At 32.9% G+C, this 12583-nt stretch overlaps 2 protein-coding genes across 2 annotated transcripts; both read right to left on the bottom strand.

The window, feature by feature from the left end:
• Nucleotides 1-4155: 4155 nt before the first annotated feature.
• LOC123313178 (probable RNA-binding protein EIF1AD) lies at nucleotides 4156-4461 on the bottom strand. The gene has a single exon (XM_044897927.1). The coding sequence runs from the start codon at nucleotides 4459-4461 to the stop codon at nucleotides 4156-4158; it is 306 nt and encodes a 101-aa protein (XP_044753862.1).
• Nucleotides 4462-10902: 6441 nt separating this feature from the next.
• Nucleotides 10903-12297, bottom strand: LOC123314274 (probable RNA-binding protein EIF1AD). Its single transcript, XM_044899443.1, has 2 exons — nucleotides 11945-12297; nucleotides 10903-11494 (listed from the first exon to the last, which is right to left on the bottom strand). Exon 2 carries the CDS (start codon nucleotides 11490-11492, stop codon nucleotides 10995-10997), a length of 498 nt encoding a protein of 165 aa, XP_044755378.1. The 5' UTR covers nucleotides 11493-11494; nucleotides 11945-12297; the 3' UTR covers nucleotides 10903-10994.
• Nucleotides 12298-12583: the final 286 nt, after the last annotated feature.

The following is a 12583-nucleotide window of genomic DNA, read 5'->3' as shown; positions in this document are numbered from 1 at the left end:
ATCTCGAAAATGCTTGGATCGAAAAATGTCTTAATATCATTTTCGAATTCCTCATGAAAAAGTGCCTGTAGATTGTAACAACGGATTTCGAATAAGAGTTCGAATAAGCGAGTTATTCAGCTTCATTAAAAATGACAATTTCTCAATTTTCGTTCATAATTCCAAATCTATGACCGTTAGGCTGGATGTGTTTTCAGATTAAGAATAGAAAGGAAAACAGAGCTAGAGAATGTGTCATCCGTTTTATTCTAGCTGCTATAGTTCTCGAGATCCCTTCAGTAGACAACGAATTTTGCCCAGCCTTTACAGGGATAGGTTTTCGAACGAGTAGAAGGGTAAGAGAACTCTTCGCTTGTTTCATATTGTTATTGTTCTCTATGAAATCCATTGCTGCTATCACTTCTTGGAAATAATTTTCGAACAATAGAATGAAGTTGTCATTCAATTTATCACACATTGATCGTTCTCCAAGATGAGATTCTAGTTTCGTAGTTGTTGTTGAATTCTTTAAGCCGTCTCTTACATTAGATTAACTTCGATTTTCTCTATATCTCTCTTGAAAATTCTTCATTATTTCACCATACATGTCCTGCTGAATTTGTTGAGTTCATTATCGTTGTAGTGCCATAGTTTTGGTTTTATCTGTTTTCGTTTTGATTAGTGAAATGCACAGTTCTATAATAACAGTTCATTTCTCACAAACTTGTTCAATTCACAGGAATTTATATTGTTAATAGTTTTCAGTTAAGAGCAGATCATGAAAAATAAAGCTTTTGTTTGGATACGGGATCATAATCTTGGAGGCACAATATAAACCGAACTCGATAGTGTTCAAGGCTAAAACCTTGTTTGATTATGGGTAGATTTTCAGCTCGCAAAAGCTTATATTTGTACTAGGTGTCTAGGTTGAAGTGTCCCTATACCTTATTGTGGAAACTAAAGGAGGTCGTTGAAAAAGTTAAATACAAAACTTGTCTGTAATCGATTGAAATTTTATTTCTTATAACCCACCTTGTCATACCACAATTACCTTAAAATTTGACAAGAAATTCATAAATTCAATTATATACAGGGAAAAAACGGAGCACCCTGTATTGAGTTGAGTTATAAAAAATAAAAGTTTAATCAAAACAAACAATTTTTGTAATAAACTTTTTCTTCTAGCTCCTTTAGTTTCCACAATAAGGTATAGAGACAATTTGAGTCGGACATCCTGTACGTGTAAAATTTTCATCAATTTTATATTTAGTCAGTTCTGCAGATTCTTGATATACCGAATTTATTTTTACACCAACTATTTTACTACATTTACACTATTTTACCTGACATTAGCCCAGTGTTTAATCATCATAAATGCGCATTATTATCGAAGGATTATGTATACATCATGAAATTTCTTCGAATACAAATTCTATGGAAGCCTCAATTCTTGAGGGAAATAAACAATAATCTGACAAGTTTAGAGACCTGTATACAAAAATGGTAGGTACCTAATTATGGTGCAATAAATTTTCCAACTGTGCCGCACAATTTTTTCGATGATTCAAATGACCATTTAGAGTCTGTGAATGTTATCGGTTCTGTAATTGAAAGAGGTATGTATATTCTTTTCGGAACCACTCTTCTCTAAATTTCTAGAACTCTGGCCTGTTTGAATAGAATTTAACTGAGATGTTTGTCATCAACATAAGCATATCTTCATTTTTATGTTTTTCTTTATGCATAGTTACTTTCTATTCAATTTTTATTATCTGAGAGTTGGAGAAGCCTTCAGTCCAATATCGAATAGCCAAGTCCAAAAGAAGGAACTATAAATACTATAAATACACTTAGCAGATTAACTTATACTCCTTTAATTTATTTTTTAGGTATGGATAACTATGACTGTATATGCATGCTGAACATTCAACTTGGTCCTACTTTGAGTGCATGTGCATTATTATCATTATATTGGCTGGACAACTACCTATATTTTGATGGTAGTGAAATTTTAAATTGTGTTGAAAGGGTGTTTTATACAATTCTTCTTCTTGTTTAACTACAAATCTGAATCTACATCGATGTTATACTCGAGTAAAATATTAATGCACATGCAGATTTGTATATACATTCGACAAGTCTTAGTGTTGTAATTTATCAAAAAGAAATATTACTACTCATCATATTTTAACAGTTTTTTAGAGCTTCAATGATCCAAGTAAACTTGGATCCTATCTGAAAAAAAAAATTTTTTTTTCGAAAGTTGCATGTTCAACAACTCTGTAACAAACTACGGCCCTGAAAGCAAAATAATGCTCAAAATAAATAATGTGTGCTGTATAACTCATGGATTTCCAGTTGCTAGGATTGTTCTTGGGTAAAAATTTAACAAATTAAAATATCTCAATAAATTTTTTTGTACTTATACCCCTTGCCTTCTGACACCCTCAGTTGATGAAATGACAATAAGTATTATAGTATTCTTGAAACAACATCAGAAGCCATTGCAAAAATTAAAAGAAATATGAAATATGTCAATTTCAATACCAATAATAATTTGAATAAAATTATTTAGTACGGTATTTTTTATCTACTGTTTTTCTGGAAGATATAAGATATATCAACGTGATCTAGTTGAAAGCAATAATAACCATTCTATCAGAAACTTACAGCAAACGTTTCAACAATAAAATACTATGTAGTTTTGAACCTTTTGAGACTAATTTTTTTTTTGATTCAGCAACAAGTGGCCATCAATCCAACGATATACCTATACTCCATTCAACTTTATTTTAGCAGTCGGTTGGCCATGGAAATTTGACACATTTCACTCTGTATAGTACGAAAATGTGGGGTTATGAAGCTTGTCAAAACATTTTTGGGTTTTGAATCAACGCTATGTTGCCCGTTCTACGTAAAAGTTTCTGTTATTACGTATTTTATCACAATGTCGAATCTCTTCGGAAAATATCTGACGAACATAATTGAAGTTTATACAAACTGATTGAAGGCATACCAAATCCAGTTATTTGCATGGAAAATACAAGGGATCAGTATAATATCATAATATGCACTAGCTTGAGGAGAGTTAATGTTCGTTATCTTCTTTGGCTTACATCATTTGTAGATTTCAAAAATATTAACCCGAAGATGAAATGCATATGGTGCAGTGGTTGGCAATGGGTATCTCCCGAAGGAATTAACAGATAATTACAAGAATGTTAAATTTTTCAATAAAAATCATCTTGCATCAATATAAGTAAAAGGAGTTGAAGGAAGTTTCAAGTTAAGATGCAACTTCACAGTTGAACAAAAATTTCACATGAATAAACAGTAACAGGGCAACTTGCGCGTATTTGTGGCTATTCATCTTAATATATTGATGTAATTATAATATTTAGGTATTTATTAGTACCTTAAGACATTTACATTGTATAGGACAAGTCAAATGAAAAACAGAAAAATCCATTTTAGGGAACTCATTCTCCGATGACATTTATCGAAAATCCTGTAGTAAACTTTTCGCATAATTCACGCAGACATAAAATTCTCAAATGCCACAACTTTTTTGGGTCTCACAATAGAAGGAAATTCTTTGTCATACTCTTCATTCACAATCTTTCTGATTGTGGAAATATTCAGCTGAAATATAAGTCGTTTAGATTCAGATGAAACATTATATAAATTCTCTTACCTTGAAGATGTTCGCTACCGTCTGACGTATTGTGGATTTTAGAATATCAGGGTATAACTATTTGAATGAGCGGACCTGAATTCTAAATAGCACTTCCTGAAACCCTGTCTCTTTTTTCAATCACTTTCGGCATTTTCGAATTTTCGTAATAAAAATTGATATTAGTTGTGGCAACGGCGTTATGACATTAACGACATTTCATGAGTGCCAACCTTACTCCGTTCTAGTAACAAAAACTTGAGAAAATTATTTCATGGCCAACCGACTGCTAAAATAAATTTGAATGAAGTATACATCGATTAATGAAAAATGTCAAAAATTTGCTGCCTATATTTCATTACTTATTCTAGGACGAACTGAAAACGACGGGATTCATATTGAAATGAAAAACCTCAAATCTGTAGATTTTAAGGGTAATATTTATTGAAAAGTTCCTAATTTATTTACATTTTTACAATTCAAAATACTAATTGCCAAAGTGATTACGTTTCACCAACACTATCATCGTCGCTTTGATCACTGTCACTGGGATCATCTTCACTAGAATCATTGCCACTGGAGATTTCGATCATTGCTTGTACTCTGTTACTATTCCTTGGGATACCATCGTCGTTATCATCATCACTTTCCTCCAATTCTGGTTTTTCATAGAACGCAGCAGGCCATATTTTGTCTTCCTTGTAATACTTTATATGTTGGGTGATCAAAACTCTAACAATTTCACCTTTGACCTTAACACCTTCCTGAATAGGTTGTATTATGACGAACCTACCAGGTTTAACCCACATGTAGTGGCGGTATCTCATTGGCATGGACACAAGAAATCTGGTTTTATCTGCGGTCTCTTCATAATTTCCTGGGATTCTTATCAACAAAAATAAAAAATTCCATGCTCCATCAAGTTTTGCAACTCAGAAAATATTCTAGTTTGACATTTCTTTCGAAAAACACAAAGAAAATCAATTATAATTCAGATAAAACCCGTAATCAGGAAGACACATTGTCACAGGGTATTTCGGATTAGCTGATAAGACCGCCATTTTAACTGAGGTGCACACAAATACTCCTCCATATACTGAGAAAATGTCGTCACTGAATATTATTCATCGCCCAGTGTTGATATGAAATTGCGGTATGGTAGAAAACTGATTGATACTGGAGACAATATTGGCTCATACAATTTAATGATTTTTGATGATACATGTCATAAATGGTCTCTCACCTTGACGTCAAACCGAAGTGCTTTTTTTCTGAACATTTGAAACAATATTTTTTCTGTAGAAATCGATACTCATGAAAAGAAATATTTATTTCTGGAGTTTAGAGAATGGAAATAAGAAAATGTGAAAATAGTTCGATTCGGTACAACCTTCTAACTCCACAAAATTGAATGAGATGTAAACTAATTAAAAATAGTATGAAATATTGCTAGCGTGAAATCCTCCTTGGATAGGTAGGTACTACAATGAAAGGTAAAATTAGCAACAGAACCGACAAATTTAATTAGAAATGGAAAAGATTGCTTTCAAATAGCGAACAATATATAAAAAATTGAAAATATTGATTTATTATAGTGAGAATAATTGTTACTTACTGCAAAATTTTGGCTTCCAAATAGTCTTTTACGTTCAGGAATTCAAATATTCCAATCTTCAGGGCACACCTAACTTACGGATAGACCGAAAGCACACTCTGGAGAATATTCCGCACTCTGGAACTTAAAAACTTATACTGAAGACAAGGGTACTTTACCCGGCACTTGAGTAGTAAAATATAGTATATACATCATTCAGTTTGAACCAGCATATCAGTTTTCAACGCGAATAAAAAAAAGAAAAATGAAAAAATTTAAATCTCAATCAAAGACTTTCCATATATACTCTACGATATTTTTAAATGAACGATGTGGACTTAAACTCAGAAAAAAAATTCTGCCAAATTAACCATTGAGTTTCAGAAAATCCACTTCCCCTGCCGCTTCTTCATGTCTATTATCTTTTCATGGTGTACCTGCATCATAAATGGTTCATTGAGACAGATATCCCCTACCTCTATATAGTATATTATATAAAACACTCGATATACACAGGGCCGCGCCGCCCTCAGGGACAGAATGGGCAAGGCCCAGGGGCGCCGAGTCTATAGGGGCGCCTCAGGCGACCCGGTCGCATAACGGTCTTTCATGGATCATATTCCAGAAATAAATTTCGCACAATTATAATGAAATCCGAAAATTACTTTTTGATAATTAATGCATAAAATAATATGAATCTCGAAAATTTATGAGCCCCTCGTATATTTCTATAGATTAAGAATATGGAAACTTGGTTGTATCTTGCACCCCTTTCGGAAAACAACGATGTGATTGTATTGGAGAATTGAAAATAAAAATCCTTTCAGAAATATCAAAGAAGCCGTCTCGAAACCAAAAAACGATCGATGATGGGATAACGCTCATAAAAGAGAATGCCGACAAACTTGATAAGTTATATCCTTAATAAGTTGTAATAAAAAAGTGTCCACTACCGTGACAGTTATATTTAGGATTATGATAGGACGGCGGCGCCTTTAATGATTTCGGATATTAGATAAATTTGTGCATTTGCGTCCGACTAGATATTCATTTGATGCTATGAACTTTTTTACACGAGAAGTTTTCTAGTCCAAACTTAAAATTCCGCCCCTGATGCCAAACAGACGTACGTTATTTGCAAGAAAAAGTGCATCGTGAATCCTACTTAGATGTTGAACTGCAAATCGTGTTATACACTGAGACTCAATTAAGGTGAATTATAGATTCATTATTCATTCTACTATCGTACTGCCGTAATAACATTAAGATGATATATATTTTCTTAATATTTATGGTGCAGTTCTGATTTAGAATTTCCATGCGTGCCGCAGCCAAATTTCATATAACATATTGTTTTTTCACCACTGAATAAGAATATTTCCTACTGGTTAATAGTGGTGAATTAATAATTTGTGCAACTAGTTGGGAAAAGAATTATTTTTCGTAATGAGCGCAAAAAAACGCGAAATACGAAAAATAGTGTTTCACAATGTGATTCACACAATATTTTTTCTAATTTTGAATATGATGTTGTTATGAATTCAAATTAAAAGTATGAAAAATGTCCTTAAAAGCTTCTCTCGGAGATTCCTTCAAAATTGTCTAGTGACGGAAATAATTCAATTTTTCACAACGTTAATATGAAAGCAAGTATCGTTTAATCATCAGTTACGAAATATTTTGCGTAACTGGTTGCGAAAAGTGAAACGTTTCAAAACGTCAATGAGTTTCAAAAATTGTCACTTTGTATGTCAAAATTAGAAAAAAGCCTTGTCGCTGTCAGAATAATTTGAGGAGAGTAATTGTTCATTCAGAATGAATGAGTATACGATTTTCACAAATTGAGTTTCAAACCACGACACGTGTTTCGCTATCACAATAGCATCTTCAGGTGGGTGAATATTGTGTTAGCAAAACATGTGTCGTGGTTTAAAACTCAATTTGTGAAAATCATATAATCTGTGTTAATTTCAACTATGGATTTTAGTCAAGTATCGGCCACATCAATTCAATGAATGAGTATAAGAATCAGAGAATCAGAATGAGTATGAAAATCATTCAGGTCGTTTTTTTCGACAAAAAACACTTGCCGACCTCCTACCTCGTTAGAAAAAAAGAGGATTTGTTTTTATCCGAAGAATACTTACAAATGTCAAAAGAGGAGAAAAAACCATCTTGTTTCTAAAACGGAATGGAAAAACGGAAGCGTGTTGAAAATTTTCAAATTTTTTCAATTTATTGTTATTTACAATGTCAATCTAAGAAATAACAAAAAGGGGCGGATTTATATTATTCGCCCAGGGGCGCATCTTTGGCTAGGCGCGGCCCTGGATATACAGTTTGGCATCAGATGGTGGCCATTTAGGAAGATTCTATCATTCATGAATTCGCAAATTATGCAACAGGTTGAAACACAATTCTAAAATATGGCAAAGCGGAAACATAAGGTATAATGAGAAATTTATTGAGGCCTAATTTATTTGGTACAAATAGAGTTTATTTGATAGAAGTGAATATCGTTTTGTTATCTTAGTCTGAACCTTTTTTTCCCAAAAATATATAGTTAATAAATAATCAATTTATTTTTAACATCAAAAAAAAATTTATTCCCTACTTGTCGACCAATAGATGGCAAGCCTTCCTATAGGTATTAATATATATGCATTTTAGTTAATAAATTGTTTTCTCAGTGTGGTCATTCTCTCGGACTGAAAGCTTAGGACGTCCTACGTCAGTGTTGGTAAATCAAAGTTCCATCCAGAAATACAGACCTGACATTTTCATTCAAACATTTATATTATGAAAATTTTAGGAAGAAAGAGATGACGACTGCATTGGCGTGCTTCTGATAGCATGAAATTTTGCGTTTATTCACCATCTTTAGACGATTAAAAATTTCGAAAAGTTTTATCTTTCCCTTGTTATACGCCAAATTATCTTTCGCCTAATTATTAAGTAGTGTCTTAATTATAGAGTGTTCATTTTTTGAATTATCAAGACCACCACCTTAATGGATATAATTTGAGGAAATTCCTCAGCATCCACTTCATATCATCTTTTTTATATTATATTCATATATTTCTATCCAGAAAAAATATGAGTCGACTAGATTCAGATATAACATCGCATTAATTTGCTTCCACTGAATATATTCGATACCATTTGATAAACCATCGATCTCGAAATATTAACATTAGAAAGAGGAGTTTTCAATTAAAAAAGCAGTTCTTTGCTTTTAAGCAATTGCATAGGTATATTTGCATCGTAAAATCCGGTAAAATCTATCGTAACCATCTATTTTTTACAATTCAAAAGTGCATATGTGATGTTCACAAAGGCACAAGTAGAAGTTGGTGAAGGATTATGGAATATTTCGGGCATATAATGAGAAGCAGCCAGAGATATGACTTGTTGCAGCTCGTTCTGCGGGGAAAGGTTGAGGGCAGAAGAGGGCCTGGTAGACGAAATAAATCGTGGCTAAGGAACTTACGGATATGGTTCGACACAACAACAGTAAGCATTTCATGCACGCCATGATAATCACCAATATTGTTAACGAAGAGGCACCATTACAAGAAGAAAAATTATCATGGCAACGACATTCATGTGTGCAACCTAACTCTTTTGTAGTTATAGAAATTTAAGAAAATATCCCATGGATAACTGACTGCTTGAAAAAAATTAAAGGTTAAGTGCATTAAATGTGTTAGAAGACACAAAGTACACCACTTAAAACTGCTTAATATCACTGTGGTTCAATTAATATAGATGATTTAAATAGAGATGACAAATGGTGCGATAAATGCGGCGATATTACAGAAGGTTATTTTGTTTTTCAAAAAACCTTTCGAAGCGTCCTACGTTATTTTTGGCGTGATTGACAAATGAATTTTTTTTTTATGTTTTTCTATGCGCCTAGGCAACCCAACATGTTCACGATGCAACAATTTCAGTTGAAGCTGACTTCGATCGATCTAGGTCTAGTAGAATGAAAAGTAATTCTACAAATCACAAATACCTACATATTCAAGTGTCAGTCCCGTTCAAGCTCAGACTTGTTTGAATTTCAAAGTGCCAAGATTGTACAATTTATTTCTTTTTTTACTCTTGGTCGTTTCTTGAAATATTTGTAACTCAGATGTGAAATAATTTTTTCGATTGATAAATAGTGGTCGATAGTAAGAAGAAAATTATATCTGTTATGTTTTTACGAAAATACACAATAAAAAATGTTATAGTAAATTACCATCAGTTCCAAAAGCATGCCGATCTTTTTATAAGCGCACAAAGTTCTTGGGGACCCTTCAAATGAAATGAATCTTTCACCGTTTGCTGCATAAGAATTTTCACAGCCAAAACAAGGAGAGTTGCTATATGAACATTTTTCATTCAGTTTTGAAAAGATGACATTGAAATACAATTCTATACATATCCCATATCCTTCTCATCAAATAATAATTTTTTTCCAAAAACTCCGACTTATTCAGCTGTTTGGTGTGACTGTTGCGAATATCTTATTTATTCTTATCAGTACTAAATGGTCTAAATCGTTTTCTTTCATATTCTTTCTCAACTTATTCGATTCGATTCGGTAAATTTATTTCAGTGTTACATTCTATGTGGCCTGTTTATATTCATAATGTTTTGAAGGTTTATATACATATTAAATGAATATGATTCGTAATTCTTTCCTGTTGGTTAGAAGCGTCCGCTCAGAATTTCGCAACCGCAAGGTACTGAGATCGATCCCGGGCTAGAGAAGGAATTTTCTAGTCCATACTGTTACGGGATGCCATTCACTGTTGGGTTCAAATTAACAGTGCTGTGCCTAAGGTGGCGTAAGGACACAGTAACAAAGCCTACACAGAACACAACTGATTCTCCGAACTCCCACAAGCTTTCGGAGCTTCTTAGGGGTACTTCGGTACCTATAGAGAATCAGGATAATATGAATATATATGATAGCAGAAATCAATAATTAAATCGTGAACTCTTTTTTCTTGCTCGAGCTTTCGAGATTATTTGTTTAGAATCTCTTCATCAGGAGAACTGAAATTCAATAATACGTTAGTGAAAAAACTATGAATAAATATTATAAAAGGCTTACGAATTTGAAAATATATAAATTAGAGATGAAATAGTGTATAAATATATGGAAGATCATCAACAGTTTATAGATCTTCAATTTTGACTCAGAATTTCACTCGACAATATATAATTTCACAATTAAGATACCTACTGTAATCAGAAATTTCTTGAAATATTGGCATTACCTACTTGGAATCGAAATAAATTGAATAAGAAAAAATGCATCTTAAACCATCTTTCTCTTCTCGCTTGAGCAAGAAAAAAGAATTTACGATTTAATTGAATATTGCTGCTATCCCACAAATGAAAATCATCACTAAATGAATATATTCGAATTCCGAAAAAATATACTACATATATCCAACAAAGTAGAGGCCTAAAATTTGTTTTGTTCTGGGAGTCCCAGTTTTATTGATTCGCCACTGGTTTACTGATATACTTATTCACATATCGTCAATCTGTTACAAGCTGAGTGCCATGTTCAGTTACAAAACATCGAGCGGCAGTGAAATTTCATAACCTACTTTAGGACGAATTAAAAATTCATATTGAAATGAAAAAATTCAAATTTGGAGATTTTCAGAAAAATTTATTAATTAGCAATTCCTTAATTATATTTACATTCTATACAAGTTTTCGAATAAGTAATTACGAAGGTGGTTACGTTTCACCAACACTATCATCATCGTCACTCTGATCGTTATCACTAGGATCATCTTCACTGGAATCACTGTCACTGTAAATTTCGATCATTGCTTGTACTCTGTTAGTATTCATTGGGATATCATCGTCATTATCATCATCACTCTCCTCCAATTCTTGTTTGTCATAGAACGCAGCAGGCCATATTTTGTCTTCCTTGAAATTCTTTATTTGTTGGGGGATCAAAACTCTAACAATTTCACCTTTGACCTTAACACCTTCGTGAATAGGTTGTATTATGACAAAACTACCACGTTTAACCCACATGTAGTGGCGGTATCTCATTGGCATGGACACAAGAAATCTGGTTTTATCAGCGGTCTCTATTTCGTGTAGATTGTTCCCTTTGCTGGCCGTTATTTTCACTATTTGCTGATTTTCGGCAGGTGGTGAGTAGTCATACACTTCCCTCATGATGTGCTTCCTTGTAGTTGCTCGTGACACAAGTCGTGGCATATCTGAAAATAATTGAAATAACTCTTAGAACAAATCCAGAAAAAAGCAAGATTGTCATCAATAATCTTGATAAAGAGTATTTTGATTTCACAGCAAGCTTTGAAAATCATCTATACAAACAAAATTCCGTCACACATAATTCACAAGCTATTTTACTCGTTCCAGGAAACTAGAAATATGTGATTGCAATCGCGGTATCATAGAAAAATAACCAATATAACAATTTAATTGTTTGTGATGAAAGATTTCATAATCATAATTTATTCTAGAACAGATTTTATTCATGAAAATATTTAGTATTTATCTACTACCTACTTTGAGTTATTTGAAAATATATGCCAACCAACAAGAATGAAAGTATCATGAATATTTTATGGTAACTGTTGAAGAAAAATGCACCAGACAATATTGATTAGATTATATAAATTTCAAATGAACGCTTTCATACTTACTGCAAAATTTTGTTTGTCCAACAAGTTCTCAAAACACAAATTTAAGATTGACCGAAATCACACTCAAGAAAAAATGCTGCACTTCGAAACTTCAAGAGTTATACTGAAGCCAAAGGACTCCGTCCTGCACTTAAATGGTAAGGTATTGTGGAGGGAGAAGAATATTGTGAAAGGGCATTAAAAAGCAATTAGCGGTCAATACGTGGAACTGTCAGAATTAACCCTTTATGTTGAAAGTACCGTAACTTTTCAAGGAATATATTTAAAAGCATTCATGATAACTTTATGCATTATGGCGTGTTTGAAATAAATCATTTTTCTATTCTATGATTCAACATATTATGATAATGGAAAATAAACGACAATATCTTGATCATTTGCGTTCACCGCCCTTCTTTGTATACGAGAGCATCACGAAGCAGTTTATTGTACAGGGTGGGCAAAATCGGTTGTCTATTGAGGGGATCTCGAGAACTATAGCAGCTAAAAGAAAACGGACGGCACATTCCCGAGCTTTTTTTTCTTGACTAATCCAAAACTGAAAACAGATCCAGCCTAACGTTCATAGATTTTGAGTTATGAACGAAAATTGAGAAATTGTCACTTTTAATGAAGCGCTTATTTGAACTCGTATGCGAA

This window comes from Coccinella septempunctata, chromosome 5, assembly GCF_907165205.1.
Source record: "Coccinella septempunctata chromosome 5, icCocSept1.1, whole genome shotgun sequence".
NCBI classification, from domain to species: Eukaryota; Metazoa; Arthropoda; class Insecta; order Coleoptera; family Coccinellidae; genus Coccinella; species Coccinella septempunctata.
This window is presented reverse-complemented; position numbering and strand designations above follow the sequence as displayed.